This window comes from Cololabis saira, chromosome 2, assembly GCF_033807715.1.
Source record: "Cololabis saira isolate AMF1-May2022 chromosome 2, fColSai1.1, whole genome shotgun sequence".
Lineage (NCBI taxonomy): Eukaryota > Metazoa > Chordata > Actinopteri > Beloniformes > Belonidae > Cololabis > Cololabis saira.
Window position 1 is genome coordinate 20085860 of NC_084588.1, and position 22397 is coordinate 20108256.

General features: G+C 37.9%; 1 protein-coding gene across 2 annotated transcripts in view; it reads right to left on the reverse strand.

Moving 5' to 3' along the window:
* Nucleotides 1–19674, reverse strand: part of map2k5 (mitogen-activated protein kinase kinase 5) — a 54153-nt gene extending 34479 nt beyond the window's left edge. For both annotated transcript variants that reach the window (XM_061739871.1, XM_061739863.1), the window contains exons 1-10: nt 19268–19674; nt 19122–19170; nt 15941–16008; nt 10574–10643; nt 9880–9920; nt 8463–8530; nt 7862–7910; nt 6050–6114; nt 1224–1263; nt 1032–1100 (exon numbers count right to left, since the gene is read on the reverse strand). In XM_061739871.1, the coding sequence (XP_061595855.1) occupies nt 1032–1100; nt 1224–1263; nt 6050–6114; nt 7862–7910; nt 8463–8530; nt 9880–9920; nt 10574–10643; nt 15941–16008; nt 19122–19170; nt 19268–19390 (642 nt within the window). In that variant the 5' untranslated portion in view covers nt 19391–19674. The remainder of the gene's footprint in view (nt 1–1031; nt 1101–1223; nt 1264–6049; nt 6115–7861; nt 7911–8462; nt 8531–9879; nt 9921–10573; nt 10644–15940; nt 16009–19121; nt 19171–19267) is intronic.
* Nucleotides 19675–22397: the final 2723 nt, after the last annotated feature.

The following is a 22397-nucleotide window of genomic DNA, read 5'->3' on the forward strand; positions in this document are numbered from 1 at the left end:
CCACTTAATGTACGCGGATGATCTGGTTATTTTCAGTCCATATAGTGCTGGCCTCCAGCAGCTTCTGAGGACATGTTCTCAGTACGGGTCTGAATATGACATTAAATATAACACAAAGAAGACTAATGTGATGATTTTCCATAGCCGGGGAGATAGAAAGTTTGCTTTTCCTGACTTCTTTCTGGCAGACTCTGCTCTCACCGAGTGTGACGAGGTGAAATACCTCGGTCATTTTATGACTAATGATCTCTCTGATGACAGAGATATTTATAGACAGTGTCGAAGGATGTATGCCCAAGCTAATATGCTGCTGCGCAAATTCAGCATGTGCTCGGTGGATGTTAAAATGTCTTTGTTTAAAACATATTGTACATCCCTATACACTGGCCACTTGTGGTGTCGCTACAAGAAAAGCAGCATGCAGAGGCTCACTGTGGCTTATAATGACTGTATGAGGCTGCTTCTTAAAGTCCCAAGGAGCTGTAGTGCCAGTCATCTGTTTGTTAGTGTTGGAGTACCAACCTGTGCTGCTGTGCTACTGAATTTGATATATACATTTATATGTAGAGTATCTAACTCTTTAAATAGCATTATTACCTGCTTAATGAATCCTGCACAGTCAGGTTCACATCTATGTTGTGGAACCACTGGCGTTCATGTCTCTACACTTGCGCCTGACACTGTTTTCTTTTTGTGTCACTGTTGTTTTTAAGTCTTCTGTATTGTGGTTTTTGTTGTCTTTTATATCGTGTATGTTATATGTATAATTTTTTTATGGTACTATGGACCTCTTCTCGAGATGTGTCTCTAATAAAGTGTGAATTGAATAACAGACTGAAGAGTAAACCGACAGGCACTGACCATGTGTTTGCAAGCATCACTTATTCCAAGGTAAGATCAGAGGTGATTAATTGCATTTAATTACTTAGACACATGAATAATTAATGCAGGTGCAGTAGAACACCAAGATTAAGAGGAATAAAACAAAATGTTTTGATGAAGAAGAGCAAATCAAACCAGTATATACTAACCTTGTACAGAATTTCCAATTCTGACATGATTTGCTTTTGTAGTTCCACTGTGATATCCAGAGGAATAACCTGACATCAAACATTGGGGAAAAAGTATTCATTATTTTGTTTGTTTTTGTTAACATTTCAATTAAAAACAGTAAAATAAATCAGTGATTACTACTACTATCACTTTAATGAAGGAATTCTCACCTTGACAGCTAAAACCCGCTTGCCAAGAACATGATATGCTCTAAAGAGACAAAACAAAGGACCATGTGAAAAAGAAGCAAAATCAATGTGAACGCGAATGTCATCAGTGAAACGAAGCCGTGCATATTTCTCCTCCGAGCTAGATGAATGGTTTAACAGCTCTTTTCTCAACCTGGTAACAAATAGTATCAAAGTTTAAAAATAACCAACTCCAGCACATTTACGCTGAGGTTGTGGAGCAAACAGCCAGTAAAAAGCTTTCTCAGCGATATCCCAGATAACCACATGAGATTGAAGCAACCCGTAAATATATTCAGGCAGAAGTGAATCTATGTAAAATAAATCCATTTACACTGACACTGTAATCAAATAAAAAGCTTGACTTACAGTATGTAGAATAAAGATAAGTTTGTCACACAACTGTCAGAAAAATCCACAAGTCAGTCATCATCTTAAAAGTTGGCCAAGGTACTTTAATGGGGATTTTAATTATCGAGTTCAACTGAATAACAATGTTATTTTAATCACATCATTTCAGTATTTAGTCTATAACGTAGCTTAGTTGGTGAATGTGAGGCTTAACCAAAGGGAATCAATGTTAAATTAGAATGTTGCAATGTTTATTTTATATTAAAAAGGGAATATATCAATATCTAAACTTTGTTGAGCTGTATGTTGCAGCTTTGCTGATGTAAACAAAAAATAAGCTAAGGCTGTTGGAATACCCTGTAAATCATACATATATCCTTCATGTCAAATAGTATCAAAACCATAATTTTAATTTAATTTTGATTTGGCCAAAGACCCGAGCAATTTTCACAATGTTCACTTCTTCTGCTGTTTACCGTGACATTTTTCAGCCTTCTTTCCAGAGAGTGTTTCAGAATAAAATCTGTGCATGGATTACAAGCTTCAGTTTGTGTGCCTTTAATCTGAATCTGAGCATGTTCATAGGGCATGCCCATGTCTGAATAGCAATATACTTAGTAATGATATATTTGTGATTTTACAGGACATCAATACATTTATTGATGTCGTCTTTGTTGTTCCAGTTTCAAAGGGCTGTAATTTAGAGGAGGTGATGGGGAGATCCAATCAGAAGCTGTCAGTGAAGTTGGATATATGGACTCCAAGAAAAGATAACTTTGGAAAGAAAATCAGTAATTTGAAACCTTGCTTTTCGCAAACTTGTGATCCCTTTTCACAATCAGATAAGATTGTGTTTAATGTTTATGTGGGACATTCAAAGCACTTTTCTCTGCAGATATGTTCAAGTTGTCTCTTTTGTCCCTACTTGGATTCTTTGAAAAGTTACCCGTGCTTAAATGACGTTGAAATCCCTGAAGAATGTGCCTAACTCCAATTGAAACTCATACCCCCAGCCCCAGTGAAAGCTCATATTCGGAGAGTTTAGATCATGACCAAAAACCTGACGCAGTCAGCTCCATCTCATGTTGTTCCAGACTGAGTTTAAAGTTGCAGGTAAAGTAGGAGTCACCTAGCGGCCCCATAATGATTTAATTAGCCCTAATGCCATGCGTTGGCTTTAGTTACCATCCTGGAAGGTTAGTTCACGGTAGCGGTGACAATACGCCAAGTCCTCCTAACATACATATCCTCAAGGACGAATACTGTCCAACAGCTGCCAGGTGATTGGGATGAGGTGGGTTCAGCGTACGTCACACAGGCCGGTAATTAGCTCCCAAGCAGGATTAGTAGATGTGATACCTGACTCATTTGTCCTGAGGTCATCCAGAGAAAGAGAATGCGATACACAATGCAAAGTGTGTTTAATGTGTCTTACTTTGCTGTATCAAATTGCTCTTCAGTCAGCTGAATCTAAACTGGGCCAAGCCTTTAACTAAAAGACACCTTTTTGGACCGTGTTAGGTACTTACACTCCTAGCACAAACACTGTTTGACAGTATCATTACATCTTTGAGAAGAGTCTGGCTATTGACTCCTAAAACAAATGACAGAAATTTGGTTGGTTACCATCAGGTAGCTCTGACCAAAAGAACACAAAAGCTAAACAAAAAGGTATACTTTTAAATCATTACTATAAGCCATGTACTTGTAACTGGGTCAACTGTCTTGAAGTTTTTCCCATAAGGCCCATGGTCTCCTTTTCCTGTTGATGCCTCAGTCTTTCCTGTAAGCTACAATCAACGTCTTAATTAAGACAAGGATGTAAACTAATGAAAAATCTAAAAGGATAGCCGTGTTAGGTACTCTTCATTCTCCAATGTTAATTATATCAGAAACAAATTATATATAAATACAAATTTAATATAAAACATAGTTTGAACTGAAGCCTTTGAGGGAGCGTTTTATGGTTAGAAGTGAGGTATGACGACTGGCTAGTTAAAGCCTTATTCTCCGCCTGTCCTTGACCACCTCCGGCCTGACCATCCCTGTATGAGTTACGGTGACAGGCTTGTGACAGCGGGAAACTTGGGGACAAGGTTACATAGCCTCCCCACCCGCCACTTCCCCCTGACCTGACCCCAGTAAACGTGCCCCATTGCCTGGATCTTATTTACACTCCAGCTCGCTCTGTAATAAAAGCTCCATCATGCAGTATTCATAGAGGCTCTCTCAATGTCTGGTCAGGGCTGTAGGTTACAGAAACCGGCCTCCTGGATCAGGGCTAGCATCGATATACATGTATGATATGTTGCCTTTCCCTCTCCCTGACGCTCTCACCTGATACTTTCACAATTGGTCATAACAGATGTTCAGAGACAATTATCCACCACATTTTACACAGAAAGACATGGGGAGGGTGATTTTGCTTAATCCTTCTGCGGACTTAGCGTTTTAGAGCAGCTCCCTTGTGATAGAGGCCAATATTACAGCTCACTCTGATCTACTCAACTGCCGTCTGGGAGAGATCCTGTGAGATGTTTCATTATTCTCTATTACTCTAATAACCAAGATGTGCTATTCAAGGTGTTGTACATTTGGGGGAGACATTAGCATTGTGTTTCATTACATAATGACAGTTATACTCAGTCATTGTCAAAGTGTTACATACATATAGTTTTATGTAGAAATGCACCAACTGCTATTTTCTTTGTCCGATCTTCACGATCTGACCTGCCAAAAGCCGATTTTGTCTGATTTCAATTGTTCTTCTTATAGCGAGACTCAACTGCAAATACCAACTTTATCAACAATGAAAGACAACAGACTGCAGGCTGTCGGCCCAGTGAGCTTTGTTTTTACTCTCTTGCTGTTTATGCAGCAGGGGGATGCTGTTTCAAATGTTGTGTTACAGTCTGTATCAATTATTTTGTTATCCTGGACTCGCAGCAAAGAAATGTCCACAGCACGCTCTCCAGTGGCTGTGTTACCGTGCTTTCTTCTGGAAAAAGTCTCAGTATTCTACTCTTTAAACATACTGCCCGCCTCCCTCCAAAACTAAATAAAAATAAGATTATAAAGTCTACAAAACTAAGTATCAGCAAGAATTGGCCACCATCATCAATACTGATCGACAGCGGTTAGTATCCTGCAGACAAAAATTGACAGTTGGCTGGCTTGGTGAAGAGAAACGGTCACATCAAATTTAAAAAGATCTTTAAAAGATCTTTTTCTCAAAAAAGCTTTTCCCACATCAGCACATTGAGCATAATTGCTAAAATATAAATATTTCTGATAAAGATAACACACCTTTACTTTAAAAAGAAAAATCTAAAAAGGTGGAATGTCTTCTCTGAGGGGAATCGCTGCCTCAAGTAGAGTTTAAGTATCTGGGGGATTTGTTCATGATTGACAGCCTTAATGATGCAAACTACTGACTTTCTGAGATGCACTTACCGGTACTTAAAAGTACCCTTTCTTTTCCTGTATACAACGTAAAAAGGTAAATAAGACTTAGTTAGAAACAATGGACATAAAATATTCTTGACTAAAACAAACAGCATTAAACAGACCCTTTTTTTTTAGTCTTATGACTCTTCTTATTTGCTTTTCTTTAACTTTTCGACCATTAAATTTTTAACACTGATGCATATTGATTGTTTTTTTTGCTGGGAGAAATTGACTGAAAAGTTGTTGAACTTGCAATATCGGTTTTCTTCAGTGCAGTGTAACCATTTCTGCTGCCTCTCACTCTCCTAATACGTGCAGGATATAGCAGCTTGTACTGCAATGAAAGACTGGCGCTTAATGTAACAATCCCCAAATCATAAAACAGTAAGGTGGAAAGAGAAAGGGGTGGAAATAAAAATAAAATATAGTCTAGTGGATTTGCTAGATAAGACATTTAATAGTTTTACTGGGGTTTGTCTGAGGCAAACCATTCTGTCAAGTCAAGGTTAGTCTGAGCAGTGATCAATACCTCTGTCTCAATAAAACAGCTCAATAGCTGGGAATTGATGGAAAGGGAAACACAAGGTGGGGAAAGAAAGATAGAAGGAGCAACACAAATGCCAACCTTGTCATAACGTTAGCAGGTCAGTAATACATTTGTCTAGAGGATGGAGCGCTTCATGGTGGCAGGTAAACTGCTGCACTACAGACCGATTAAGTTAATGGGCGTCACACCTTACAGCCCCAAATCAATATCATATATGTCTGCAACCTTCAAACGAGAATAAATAAATGTAGGTACAGACAGAAACCTGCCTGATAGATGTCATACCAAACATTGAGAGATGAATGAACAGACAAAGGAACAGTGGAGGTCCGGCGAAGATCATTTGATAATTTCACTTGCTTGACCAAATTGAATATATCACTTCAGCTTTGTCACAGTATTAAGCAGCATCACATCAGGTCTTGTGATTTTGGAGCCTGACTATGAGATCAAACAAACTTACTTGTAAACAGTTCCTCCATTTCCATGGCCAAGTTGCTCTTGATAGTAGATATCTTGAGCATTTATCTACAGGACACACACATACAATGATGAGTCAGAGACATCATAACACACTAAATCATGCAACCACTGGATTATATGTGTAGCTAAACAGTTAAAAGAGAATGCACATGTATGAGAAAAGGGGTGCACTGTTATGGAAAGCAATAAACAAGCCAGGCATCAGGTCACCCCAAGTTCAGCGGCATGGAGACGGAAAAAAAATAAAAGAGCAGAAGATGGGGATCAATACAAATCTTGGTATTCAATTTATAAAAGGATGCGTTTAGGTGAGTGGGGCAATGATTGATGAAGAGTTTAAAGGTGATTGGTTTGTCATCATTACATCCTGTATTGATAAAGAAAAAAAAAGCTGTCACAATATAATATAGACTGGATTAACTGTCTTTTTTGCCCATTTTGAAATTACTGGTAAAAATGTATCTTCCAGTAAAAGTAAAACCTCTACACAGGCTGATAAAATAACTTACTGATTCATTGGGTTCTGGTTTAATCAGAACACGTGTGAACAGATCTTAAATATGGTATTAAAGTGGTAAAAAGTCCTAGAAATAGAGCTGGTAATGTGTTCTTAATCTTATAATTTTAATTAATTAATTGTGGAAAACACAGCATTTAGAGAATATATATATATATATATATATATATATATATATATATTTTTTTTTTTTTTTTATTTATTTATTTTTTTTTTTTAATACACCTTTGATTTATAATGAGACAGAATGTAGATCAAAAAACGCCTCACTGTCATGGAGTTGGGGAGAAATATAAAAAAAATATATATAATACATATATAAATAAAAATATATAAAAATCTTTATATGCAAGACATCACGGCAGAATTCACCACTCTAGCTACTGGAGCTTCCCACGCTGGCTGAATTCTGTGTCAGTTTGCACCGAGCCAGGTTCTGTCACGCCTGGGTTCATCTGTCATGTTTAGAAATATTGTTGAGCAGACAAAAATTGTCATTTTTTCTGGGTGAGAGAACTCTGTCTTCAAAGTCTTCATCGACAGCAAATTGTTTTTACGAGTGTTTGAGCTTTGAAGTTGTTCTGCTATTTCATTGTTATGTTTTGATTATCTACTGAAGGGCAATTACTCATTAATGTCTTATAATTGCTGTATATAAATATGTGCTTTTTGTAATGATCTTGAATTTAAAAGCAGGAAAGTACAAACCACAATTCTTTTCAAATGTATCCCCTTTTATACATGACTACAGAGGACAAAAAAAAACATTTCACTGTAAAAGTTCATGATGGATTGCAGCCCATTTGTGGCTGCAAGTGAACAGTTATCAAAAGCAAGTTTATTTGGAAAATCTCCAGTGAAGTTTTGAGGCGATATCAATCTAGGGCTGTCAAGGCTGAAGTTTAAATCGTATACAAACAGAAAAGTTAGGTTTCACAGTATAGTTTTAAGCATCTTTGATGTACATGTGCAGCGCTTTCCTCCAGATTTAAGGATTTAAGTCATTTGAGGGAAAGGAGGTAAAGAGAATGGAAATGAAAAGAGAACAACTCCCTTTGTTCACTGTGTTACAATAGAAACCTGACGGACTGCTGGCTTAATTGTCATCCTGGCCACTGTGTGTGTGTGTGTGTGTGTGTGTGTGTGTGTGTGTGTGTGTGTGTGTGTGTGTGTGTGTGTGTGTGTGTGTGTGTGTGTGTTTTTATTTCCCTGGAAACTAAACAGCTCGGCTGCTGTGAATGTGCTACAGTGAGGACTCAAAACAACCAAACTCACCTGCCCATTTGTTAAAATCTTCTTGAGCTCAGCTGATGATTTTTTAAGACTGTAAAAAAGAAGAAAAAAAAAAACACAATAAAGTTACACTGATAAAGGCCAGGCCTGTAATGAAGAACAATCCGATGGCATTGATGCAACATGAAAATATCGATACATGTAATCATCATCAATACGTTACCACTCGGCCTTTTGTAGTCCAAGTGTTGCATTTCATTAACGGAACAGATCGTTTGTTATTTAACTATCTAGAAATACAATTCTGAAATCCTATTCTGGTGCTACGCTTTGAAATGAATGGAAATGATTGTTTCATTGAGATGCGACACGGTCTCCTATTGATCGCTAGCACCTGAATCATATCGACTGCAAATAGCATCATAGCAGAACCTGTGATATTGACAATCATTTTATGGTTATCTAGTCAATCAATGTAATTGTGATAACACTTGATTTCCACCCCTTAAAAACAAACAAACAACAACAACAAAAAACTCAGCAAACCGCATATGTTTCAACCCATATATCACAAATTGATCGTTGTCCCAACCACAGTTTAGTTATGCTCTATAATGCGATCCTTGCGTGCCAACACACTCACCTGTTGTTGGCTATTGACTCTGTGGCAGCGTGAGTGCAGTCATTGGCTGGATTAGGTCTTGTATTAACCTGAAGGTGAGAAAACACAAATGCACAGTGGTCACGGCCAAAAGACAGCAAGACGGATCCCCTGACAAAAAACAACAAAACCCCAAATCTCCATAAAGCTTGAAGTTAACTGGCATCCATTAGATGGCAGGCCAGGAAATGAAGGAGAGAAAGGATGTTATTTGCACAAAATTACAGCAGCTAAAGTTTCACAGGAGCTATAAGTTAAAGATGAAAATTTGAAGCAACACAAGTGTCTTTGTTGTCCTTTATAAACTGTTTATTTTCTATAATTATTTCATTCTGAAGTTTAAACTCATACCAAATGTTTGACACAAATAAAAACATTAGACCCTGTAAAGAAGATACTAAAAATAACTAAATAAAGGCAAAAGGATGATGTGTAGTGTCCAAAAAAGCACAGGAATGCTGTCTTTAATTAGTGCCCAGTAAAACCTCATTTAAATGGCACACAAGGCTCTCCTCGGCCAATTACTTTTACATTAAGCCAGCAGAAAGGAGGGGAAAATTACCAAAGGACTAAAGTTTTTTGAAGAACACCATCTTCCCAAAACAGAGCCTTTATCATGAAAATAAATGGAAAAAAAAATATATACATATATATATATATATATATATATATATATATATATATATATATATATATATATATATATAAAAAGGAACGGGATGATGGTTGAGTAGCTGTAACCAAAGGTTCCTCTGAGGATACTTTAAATAAAGCACTTTCTGTATCTTTGTGGGGGTTGACTTTGTTATTGAAATGAAGATGGCTATAGATCATCAGGAGAGATGGAAGAGGTGTCAAATCATTTAACCCATCATAATTAGCAACGACTTTCAATAGCAACATATGCCTAACATAAAGTGGGAAGGTTCTGTGGAAAGGCCATTTGGGAGCTTGTAATGACAATTTCATGGTTGAGCAATGACATCCTCTTATTGCACATGTTTGCTATAACCAAATTTCTGACATTCTAACGCAGGAAATGAGAGAATCCGAACACTCTGGAGGGGAATCAGGGCTTCACGCAAATGTCGTCAACTAAAACAACTATCCTAGCATGAAAACCAACACAAGGAGACTGAGAAGGAGAGAGACAAGCCCTGCGACAGACACAGCCAGCCAGCCACCCACACACACACACACACACACACACATCCTCCCCCCATACATAATCATGAACGCAGGGAACAAGAGAATGAGTGAAAGAAAAGGAGAGCTTTGACTTCAATTGACATTTCAATAAGTGGAACACAGCGTTGCCAATCCATTTGACTCAACTTCCCACCGTCCCCTCCCTTCACTCTCTGCGTAAGGCAGCTGAAACAATTATTGAGATAGTTACCTTCAGGCCATGTATGTTCCGGATCCCTGGAGTCTTGCCCGCTGAAACAGTAATTGACTAGATTGTAGAACACATCACTGAACCATTTACAAATGCAGTGGAAAGGAATCAGTTCTTTATAAATAAATAAATAAATATGAAAAAAAAGATGAGATGAAATGAGGGTTACTCAGAAATTAGTTGTGGACATGAAAGTGATTGAGATGTTGGGCTCTTGAGACAGTTAGTGATAGGTGGACAGGAGAGAGAGAAAAAAAAAATTCAGTCAAAGTTTGTAAAAAGTAAAGGATATGGAAGTATAAAAGAACAACAAACTCAAAAAGAGTAAAAGGGAAATAAATTATATTTGATCACTTTGCCCTTGAGGCCTGCAAGCAATCATGTCCAACATTGAGAGGACTGGAAACCATAAGAGGGCATTAAAAAAAAGTATGTATTGAAAAAAGCACTCATATTAAACCACTTTAACTACACAACGCAAGACTTAGCCTGAGCGCAAGCGCGCACTTTTAATATCCACAGTGCAAAAGAAATGTAGATTTGTTAATGTCACCAAACACTAATAGAAGAGGCCACTGAATATCATGCTCCAGATTAATTTACAAGAGTAGGAATATTTTTTATATATTTAAATCTTTCCTGGGATTATAAAACACAAGTAATCCATGGTAATTTGTAAAGTGAAACTCTGTACCTCTTGGAAAAATCTGCAGAGGGTCTGGCAGCAGTCCATTCATGCGCTGTTCATTCAGTGTGTTGCAGTACTAAAGAGAAAAACAAGTAGAAACGGTAAGTACTCAATCTGGAATTTAAACACACTTAAAGAAAACGATGCAAACTGTTTCACATATAAAAAACAAGTGCAATAATCTTTATTTAAGATATGACACATGAAAAAAAAGGCCTTGGTAGATTTTGCAATTAGCATATTTTCATCACAAGCAAAAATGTTGATTTTATTAAAGTCAGTATAAATTTGTGGCATTCAGAAAAATATGAGCCTGCTGTGCTGAAATCTGTTGCTGATGAGAGCAAATGCCCTGTGGGTTTGTTCTCAGGGACTGTAGCATTAACCCTTTTCTCCCCCAGGTCAACAGCTCACCAAACACTCGTATCCTACAGGACTAACACGGGTATAAACACAGTCTGGAGCCTCTCCGCTGCTTGCCAAGGCAATGCAATAATTGATGTTTCCGTTAACCAAGCCATCTGTGAGGATGCATGCGTATGTTTGAGTGTGTGTGTTTTTAAACACCCTCTACTTCTGAAGGATTTACAAAAAAACTAATAAAAAGGTCTTCCAGATGATAACTTTACATAGTGCGCACTTAAATTAGTTGATTGCAATTAATTTACTATCTAGTGTGAACTACACAGTCATCACAGCATTATGTAAATGTACTCTGCTGTGGAGGAGGGAGGGAGGACAATGGAACAGACTTGGACGGGAATTGATCAGAATGGCTACCCAAGTGGCACAGCTGTTATTAAAAGGCCTATTTATCACTGTCAGATCCCCTTCTCGCTCCCAGGCTTGTGTTTTTACCCTCCGGCACTTTCACTAGGCCACATCTGAACAATGGGCCTAATACCAAAAAAAAAAAAAAAAAAAAAAAAAAATCACAAAAAAACATGCTCTGCCTGTTGAGGTTGCGAATGGTTTTGGGCTTCGCGTACCTTTAATTTTCCGCTCAACTGGCTTATTGATTACTGCCACAATTACCACCTAATCTGTAGTAGGTGTGTTATTAAAAGACATTTTCCATTGTTGGCCAATAACTAAACAGTGTCCGATCCCAAATAGCATCGCTCAGCCTTAAGGGACGTACGGGAGAAGAGAGCATGGGTCTAATCATTATTAGCAGACTAAGGGGAAATGGGAGTAGGAATGTTGGAATCAGAGCAGCTACCTCCAGGGGGAGCCGGGTGAGGAACGGATGAGGTCACATGTTTTTTTAAGCACCTGACATGGAGTGGTCTTTAACTTTAAACAGGGGCGTCTGTCTTTCAAGGTGGCGAACAATGATTAGAGATGGAAGTCTAGCGGGTCTCACAGCAGCAAGAAGCAATCAATGTTCTCAGTGATGGGAAGACATTTACAAAAAATGCCTTCAGCACACCAATGTTAATTAAGTGTTGCAGTCGAGCATTAATTTTGTCCAACAATTGGAAGTGTGTTTTTTCTTCTCCGGCTAGGAAATGTTAAAGCAAAAATATTGAAAAAGAAAAGTCCAAGTACTGACAGCAAATTTATATATAGCGCCAGCATGATTATAAATTTGTTACCAGAAACAAACACATGCGCACAAAGAAACCCCAGTGCACACAAAGTGACAGATTAAATGAATTAACCCACCTTTCACCTAACATGATGTTTCCCTTAATTCCTATTAATTTCACATAATGGCTGTCCGCTCACCTGGAATTTATAACACTGAAGCCAAAACCCACTGGGGTCTCTATGGAGGCCGAATGACAACTACAGCAAACAACCACATACGGGAAAAAAAGGAATGCATTTAAAATAGTCTAGAGCACTAGTTTAAATTATATTCCAGCGACTTCAGTATTTTCCAGGTGATCAGCAGCTTTTTGTACTCTTGGCTGTCCCATGAGTAGAAAGCCATTACAGCACTCAAGGATTTATTTGCCCACAATTTAAGAACAAATGGCTTTATAAAACTGTGAGCAAATAAGTGCAGTGTGGATACTAGACATTTGTGTTGGGCTCAAAGCAGTGCATGTCAGGGTCAGAATTGAATATGCACCTTATACATGTCACATCACCTAGAAAAAAAAAGAAACAAAACAAAAAAAAAGTGTTGGGGTATTTTTGAACTACACAGTTCTTTAAAAAAGCAGCATCATCAATGTATTTAAATAGATAAGAAGAGGGCCACCAGCAGCTCCAGCTACTAAAAGTACAAGTACTGTCTCACAGTGTTGAGCAAAGTTTACATCTTAATGATAAATCTTTTCCTTTAGTTGTCTTTAAAAACCCGTAAGCCACTTTATGTTGTATATTTATACCTTTCCTGACAGGGTGAAAGGCCAAAGCTGAAGCAGCACTGCGACATCAGCTGATACACATTAGCTTGCAACCGTATGAGGCTGTTTAATATTTCAACGTCAATTAAATACAAAGTAGACAAAAAATGGTTATACCATATAGCCATGAATAAGATATTCCTGTAACTGTGCTGATGTATCTGGGAAATAAAAGCTATCACTTTGCCCTTGAGGCCTGTTGGCAATCATTTACAATACTGAGTAGACTGAAAAACCATACGATAATGTCAAAAAAGAAAGAAAAAAAAAGTATAAAAAAGGGGACTCTTATTAAACCACTTTAAGTATCGGTACATTGTATTACCAAGAATGCAGGTGAGACTTCATTGGAGCCAAAGCCTGTACATTCAGCAGTCTTGGGTAAAAGGACGTGTAGATTTGTAAAGGACTCTAAACACAATAGCAGAATGAGTCTAATTCATCCTGGATATGTCATCCAGAAACTTACTTTTAGCCACCAAATCCTCTGCTTTCTTATTTCAATGCAGCACAAGTCATGCACCCAACTTTTTTACCCCCCTTTGGATTAATTCACTATAAGGCCTCATCTAAATCACAATAGACAAATTAAATGTACCTAAATATATGTATATATATATATATGCTGTGGCAAAGACTACACAACCCCTAGGCAGCAGGGCAGGCAGGGCACTGAGCTGATGCTGTGAGTGCAGACAGCAGAAGAGAGCAGAGAGAGTTTGGGGAGGCGAGAAAGAAGTCAACCGACGTTGACCTGTTTTTGTAAAGACTGAATACAATTTAAGTTGAATAAAGCAAACCCCGTCTTGGTCTTCTTACCCTGCACTCACACCTCCAACCAACCAGCGGAAAAGCTCCCAACCTCTCGAAACATCACCATTAGGGGTGGGCAAAAATATTGATACGGCAATATATCGCGATACATAGTCTCCCGATACGATATCGATATTCAATGTATGTATCGCGATATATTGCCGTATTAATATGTTTGCCCACCCCTAGCTGTATTGTATTTTTGTGATTTCAATTTCAGTGTGGGTGAGACACTGTATTTTATTTTGAGTATTTTGTATCTAAGAATAATGCACACTGCACGTTTTATTGTGTTTCAGTGTGTTTTTTCATGCAAATATGTTGCATATTAAAATGGAAAGTTTGAATTACATTGTTTTGACTCAGTCTGTCCAATGAATTATCACTATCATCTGATGTACATATATACAACTTGGATTTTAAGATGTGTAATGCATTTTTAAATTTTTCCGTGAACTATGTAGAATATCGTGATATATCGCATAATCGGGATATCGCATATTGTATCGTATCGTGGCTCAAGTATCGTGATGCGTATCGTGAGGTCCTTCCCAATACCCACCCCTAATCACCATGTACATACAGAGCGAAGCAAAGTGCGAAGAGCAAAGTAGCTTTCAAGAACTACTTTGACCAATAAAAGACACTGGTATATTTTAATTATTTTTCTAAATTAAAAACGATAATTTGCTGACGTGAAAACAGCTTGTAAAGAGAAAATATCTGAGGACATACGATGAAGAGCCTGGAGATGGATACAAGGTCATCTCCAAGTGCTCAGGCATCCATCAGACCACAGTGTCCGTGGTGAAGCAGCACAGATGAAGTGGCTGCTCTCCACAATGGTATAGGAACAATCCGGTTCAAATTTAGTCCACTCCTACAGGGTAGTGTCAGAGTGGCTGCATACTCGCTGAAGCTTGGTACAGAGAGAAGTTAGAAGTTTGATGAAGTAAACCCCACTACAAAATAGCCTCCAAAAAAAGGAACTCCACCTTATGGAGCAGCCCAGTCGGGACCAGCCCAGGTCATACCTTCACCTCATGGAGATGAGATGCTCACACCAGACATTTTACAAATGTGCATGAGTTGAAGATGAGGTGTAACAAGGATTTATCAGAAATTCCTCTGGAACGTTGTGTAGATCTGAACCAGCGCTACTGAAAACACTTGCTTGAAGACACAGACATTTTAATCACCTATTAACTCCAAGGTCTCCCTTACTTTTGCTTCCAGCAATGTGAATGATTAGGTGTCTTGCGTGTACTGAATAAAGACAAGTTATTATAATTATTGTCATTTTAAGCAAGTACTTTATGAGACCTGGATGGAAATTGGATAATAATTGACTGCAAACAGGACTAAAAAATGTTTTTCTGACCTGTGTATTTAAATGTTTCATGTGATTATAAACTCAACAATAATAGGGATATGTTTGCCTGGAAAGCTGTTCAAAAATTATTATACTATGACATGATGGACAGGACATTTTTGTAGCTGCAGGTACATAAGATACTCCCATTTAAATAGAATAAACTGCATAGCAAGGCAAAATGACAAATAACCCAATATATGCAGGATGCATCAATGAAAACTAAAAAGTGACCGAGGTCAATGATTTTTCCATCTCCGATTCACAACACTCTTCAGCACAACATATGCCCCATTTTGCTTAATCACCCTGCTACCCTCTTCTACTTAATGATTAAAAAGCAACCACAAGTGATAAAAATGGACAAAAAGAGAGAGTGTAAATTATGCCTGTGGCACTAGTAGCATCATTGTGAGCTGATGGGGGGTAAAAGACATCCACAGATGAAAGTAGATTTTGAACAATTCTGCAGCCCAGGGGGGCTGTTCTTTAATGAGGCAAAACTTTAAGTACTGAATAATAAATAATAAAAATTGACAGTTCATTTAGCTTTCAGTGTACCTCATACAGAAACTCATTACACGTCATTACTCTTACTGTCCATGGTATGATCAGTAACTACGGTAGAATATGAAGACACACTGCACTCAGTGGTGGAGTTGAAGCAGTAATGGGAACTGTATACAGTACATGTTTTTGTGTGTATGGAAATGTGTTCTGCAGAATATTAACAAAAAAATATGTTTTAACATAGATTTAATTTACAATTATGGCAGAAATACAACATATATATTTATATACATATATATTATTAATTCATGTACTCACATAGGACAACATGGCTTTCAGTTCATCATCACTTCTTACAGTGATTCTATCTCCCACTTCATCTTCATCTTGAAAAATAAATAAAAGCAAAGCATAGAAAAGTCATAAAAGTGTGATTTGTAAAGCAGTAAAACAATCACAGAAAAGGTCAAATACATTTCTCTTTTACAGATACATAAACAGAAATACAAAGATCAAATGAATGTATCACTATATCATATTACACTTGGAGGTAAATTAATAATTTCTGTAATTAATGAAACAAAAACAAACTTTTGCCAAACCATCTCAGTCCACATTAAAGGTAAGGTAAGAGAAGCAATGTTGTCTCTTCACAAATAAAAGGCAAAATATTAATTAAATGCTCTCACAGCAAAACAAATTAGGGCCAATCCCAATGTTCACCCTACTTTCTACCAATAGCCCTCACCCACTACCACTTCACCCTAAAAATTAAGCCACAAGTGGTAGGGCCCTTGTAATCTTCCCTAAGGATTGGGACACCACTTGCGTCACTGCGTGGTTTACGTTCGGGTACGTAAGCGACTGCGTAGTTACGTTTGCACATGTCACACCATATCAGGAAGCCGAGAGCTAAAAGCTGTTTTAATTTCCGCTGTAGCGCTGTTAATATGCCACTTTATTAAGTTTTAATATTTTTTCAGGCGTAAAAGTAACCGTTAAAATTCCCAACCTGGGCTCAGTTTATCCAAATAACGCCTGTTAAGAAATTTGCTCCGATGTTTTCGGGGATGAGAAGAGCTGCCAGCGATTTATCGTTCCGCGTTAAATTGACGCAGAGCCTACGGCGTAGGTTACGCGGCGACGCGCACCGTACGGCACGCGTCGCCGCGTAACCTACGCCGTAGGCTCTGCATTGGTGTAACACGGAACCATAAATCAGCCTTTATTCTGGCGAGATCTGAAGATACAATGCAACAACGAGAAAGCGAGTCGTGATTATGTACATTCACTGAGTAAATATTATGAAAGTAAAATATATATTTCTCGCTAGAAATGTAATCAAAACGCATTTTTATGCAGAAACTAACTCAAAATATTGATTTTATTCACTAAAAATGAGAAAATGTCTGCCATGTTTTTTTGTTTGATTCAGTCTGCAAATGATGACGTAAAGCATTCTGGGAAATTTTCCTAGCCCTCGGTCAGCTAGTGTGCATCTGAAAACCCTCACTCTGTAGGGCTAGATTCATACCCCCTACCCATCATTATGTACACTACCCCTACATGCAAAGAGGAATTGGGACACCACTACTACTACCACCTCACGGGAATGCGCAAAATTTAGAGGTAGTGCTGAAAAGTAGGGCTAGGGGGTGTATTGGGACTGGCCCTTATTATACAACCCGTGAAAGTGAAAGAACATCATTCAATCATTTCCTGTGATCCAAGCAAAGACACTTAACTGTTTACATGTCTGTCAAAATCTCTTTTTTTTTTAAAGAGAACAGGCATTGAACACTTTGTAGACGTGGCTTCAGAAGCAAGTTTGAACAACTAGGGTTGCTTAAAAAAAATAAACCAGCTGTGGGACAGTGGATAGGTCATCCTTCAACCTGAATGCTGGTGGTTCAATTCCCAGCCCCACCAAGTGTGTAGGTGTCCTGGGGGCATGATATGCTCATCGGTCTATGACTGAAACATTACGCTGCTACAGACTGAGTGTATATTTAACAGAGGCACTGTAGTGTGAGTGTGTTTATATGAATAGGTATATGACGATTGATAAAAAAAATTAAAAAAAATACAGTAAGATAATACTTAAAAAAACAAAACATCAAAATTACTAGGGTTTTTAGAGGGGTTGTTTAAAAAACAAAAAAATCAGACAACATATTTTTCATGACATGAATGATCATCAGTATCATTAAACAATATTTAGCCTTGGTGCCACCTATAAATAAACATTGTACATTCTGCAAATAAAAAAACTGCAAAGGGGACCTATCATGGCGTCTAATCCCTATTTTAAACAGGCCTTGAATGTCTTAAAAACAAGCTTTTGATTGTTTTCGCTACATAAATTAGAAATTCAGCCTCTAAACCATGTCTTTATCTTCCCATTCTCTAACCTCATTATCTATGCTGGATTCTGGGCGGGGAGGCTATGATAATGAGGCACTGTGCTGATTGGCTGCCTGAATGACGCGATACACCGGTATGAAAAAAATGGCGGAAGCTCCGCCTGGCGGAGTAAAGCCTAAATTATGGTTCCGCGTTAAATCGACGCAGAGCCTACGCCGTAGGGTACACGTTGGTGTTGGTGTAACGCGGAACCATAAATCAGCCTTTACACCGTGTCATAACTGCATGCGATGCGAGCAAGCGTCAGTGACAAAATCAATTCCATCCATCCATTTGCTTTATTTTCTATTGGACTGTCCTAACTGGCCGCAGCGACGTAGCGCTGCAGTGACGCAGCGCTGTGCCGCGCCGTTTTCAGCTGAACATTTGTCGGACGCCCTGCTTCTATTTTCTTCCTGTCGCTCGCGTTGAAAGCCGGTTGAAAGCGCTGTAGGAAACGGTCATGGATAAGGAACGGCTGATCCAGTTAGTTGAAATGAGAAGTTATCTCTATGATTCCTCCTCATTTCACTACAAAAACCTCAATAAAGTGGCAGCTGCTGGAGGGAGATGGACAGAGAGCGTCCAATGTCACGCAGTGCGATGCGATAGTCGGACGCTCGCATGCAGTTACACGATTTTATAGTTGTGAGCGTGGTTTGCATTTTGGTTACGTAACGAAAATGAACATAATCTGAACAGCTCGTAGAAGCTACATCAGACTGGATGGCTCATCCGGGCGGCTGTACAGACACTGTAGAATTTGGTTACTTTCCTCCTTCTCTGAGTTGGCAGGCTGAGGGGAGACCACTTTATATTTGTTAAAGCAAGAAGAAACGTGTTTTTCATAATAGGTCTCCTTTAATGTTGCCAAATGACACGTGATCCACTCCCTTCTTTACATTAATCTATATCTTCAGTAAGGGTGAAACTTATGAAACAGTAACTCAGAGGCTCTTTAAGTGCAGAAAGGAATAATTTGTTGTAGTAAATAAGTTGTAATAAGTCGGACTGATGTTTTAATAGTTGTCCACTATGTTAAAAACCAGTTGTTCCCAACAATAACAAACAGACTGCTCATCAAGTGTAAACTTACATTCAAAGGCTGTCACAGTGGCTTCGGGCATCACATCTCTGATTGCAACCTGAGATGTTTGACAGATTTAATCACAACCATGCTGCAGATGTGTATGTTTTAAACAGTATTTGTGGTGTAAGTGCAGCTGTAGCGGTCCACCTCACCAGCAGGTCACTGAAGTTCAGCAGGGACGGGTAGTCCACGGACGAGTCCATGTCTCCCGACGGCGTCTTGATTCGGATCACTATCGCCTCCGAGTCCATTTCAACTATGTTTATAATAAGCATAAATAAGGAAACGTTCGCCTCATACTAGTGGGAAGGCTAATTTCCTGTGATGTTGTGCTAACGGAGCATGCTAGCATGCTGCTCAGCTCAGACTCTCATCTAAGTGATGCGAACATGGAAAAACCTCAAATACTGACTGCAGACACCGCCGTCTGGGATGTCACGCCATAATCAACTGAATACTCGAGACTCAACCATAAATGTGCTTTCGTATTGTCGACGAAACAAAGTTTAAGCTGCTTCAAATAGAAGAAATGTAGCCATATAGCTGGTTATATGGAAACTACAAGGAATCATCAACATCCGCTTTAGGAATTTCAAAATAAAATACTTTCTCTGAAAGCCAAAATGCTTCAGCGTCATCTTCCTATTCATCTAATTCCATCGAATTCCAATTTCTGGAAATTGGAATAGAAATAAATTAAAAAAAATAGAAAAAAAAAATAGAAATAAATAGAAATAAATAATATTATAACAATATATATATATATTATATAGTATAAGTTATATAGTAGTATAGTATAGTATTATATACTTATATAAGTATAAGTATAAGTTTTTTTGTATGAAGCAACTTTTTTGATTGAAGTAGTGTAATCTTTAGTAGTGAAAAAAGTAGTGAAAAAATATTCACCACTTTCAATCAAAAAAAAAGTGTTCAAATGCAATTTTTTGGCTCTCAAATATTTTTTTGCATTCAAACACTTTTTTTCTTTGATTGAAAACGTTTTTGTGAAAAGTGATTTTTTTTATTGAAAATATTTTTTTCTTTTTGAAGCAACTTCTTTTTTGATTAAATGATAAAGATACAAATGTCCTACCCATAATATAGCCCAAACACAAAAAAACACTACTTGAATCAAAAAAGTTGCTTCAAACAAAAAAAACTTCACTTCTATCAAGAGAACATTTCCAATCAAAGAAAAACAGTGTTCAAATGCATTTTTTTGAGTCTCAAATATTTTTTACACTTTTACACTTTTTTTCTTTTATTGAAATCTTTTTTTTTTTATTGAAGTAATCTTTTTTTTTGATTGAATAATTAAGACACAAATCTACCTCCATATCAATCCATCCTCAGTTTGTTGCTGTAGGAGAGGACGCAATGATAATCCTGACATGAAAATACTACAGGGGTGAATAAAGGCAACATTATAAGCCTGCAATGCGTGAATTAAAAGACAATCCTGTAAAACAAAAAGGAAAAAAAGGAGAAAAGAATGTGGAAATTGCTCCAGCAGCCTTCCCATTGGAAGACAACCAACTCTACAAAAACATTATTCTCCCCTATAGGAATAAATTATTTTGTTGAGACAAAAATGAAAACTTTATATTTAAAATTTTTTGAGTTACACTTAAATAACTTTTATTGTGGTTTAAGCAAATGATGCGGGATGGACAAAGCATGAAAACAAAACACTGGGTGAAAAGATTTGTGTGCTGAAGCGGGACGACTGCATGACTTCTATTGTACAACATCAGATATCTTAAGTCTGATAAACTGAATGAAATAACATTGAAAAAAAATGTAATCTTTCTAAGAGTATAGTGAACGAGGAATTAAACAGTAAATATTGTTTTAACAGGATTAGCTTAGAAACCTAATGTAATGAAAGATCAAAATTTAGATGGCGTAGGAATAGTCTGCATTCTCATCAAAACAAAAAGCTGTTAAATAAAAACACTATTACAGTGTTTCAAAAAGCTTTCGATCCCTTTCACCTGACATTAACACAGCATTAGTATTTAAAGGTTTCCACCTGGCCTTAGTCACTAGTGTATAATTGAGTGTAAAACAAAGGAGCACTTAAAACTGTTGTTGATTACGGCCTTATGATTGAGGAGCCACGTCAGTCTCTCTGCCCTACACAGCTCTAATTGCACTTCTAAGTACAAGGCATTGATTTCCAGGCAAAGTGAAGCCTCCTACCAGTTAGTTTATAGCATACATTCTGTTAACCAGAGTGATGTGCAAGGATAAGGACTTGTTAAAGTTTGCTTCATTTGCAATGACTCAGATCAGGGAGACACATTGAACCTGAAATTAATATCCGTAGTGTGTGTGCTGATCCGGCTCGTCACTGCAGTCGACTCGGTTTCAGTGGCTTGCAAAACAATCATTTCCACCCCTGGTTGACCTGAGGATGAACTTTTCTGAGTTGTTTCCATCTAATTTTGGCAGCAAGGGAGACATTTAAAAAGAGGAATTTAAATGAACTATGTACCCGTCAGTTTTAAACAGACACGCACAAAGATTACAAGTTCATTGCATCGACCCTTTTAGAAGTGATTCAAACGCTTGCACCTATACCAACAGATAGGTTAAAGACCCATTGATTTCCATGTAATGCCTGAAATTATTACTTTTCCTAATTGTTACAGGAGAGTAAAGGGGAAACAAAACAGGGTGACCAAGCGGTCTGATTAATGCCTCCACCAGCACTGGCCTCTGATGAAAAGCAGGGAATCTATATGGCACTTTGTCAAACATACTCTCCCAGGACTTGATGTTAGGTCATTCTGCTTTAGGGGCAAGCAGGTTGCAGCCCAGTCAGCAATCCACAGTATCAGAAATCAAACTCCTGACTTAGCTGGGGGAAGAAAGTAGAAAAGGAAGGCCGGGTTTCACTGTCTGGTAATTAAGAGCCATTTTATCAGACCTCCTCTCTTGCTCCATACCTTTTTTCTTGTTATTGACAAGCTGCTTAGCACAAAGCGAGCTCAGTTTGACTCTAAATATATGAGGCACACTTATTTAACTTTCTCAGCAAAGAGGGAGAAGCGAGTGAAAAAGACAGCAATAATTTTGTCCAGAACGATTGTCACTTTTGCTTCCCTTTTATTTTTACTTTTGGCTGTTAACGTTTAACAAATGTGGCTGAGTTCACTTTTCTTCCTCTTTCTCACCCTTCATCATGTTCCTCATCTTCCGCACATGACAATCGCTACTTAGTATTTACTATTCTCTTTAACAATAATGGTAAATATTTAAGATGAGCTTTACTTT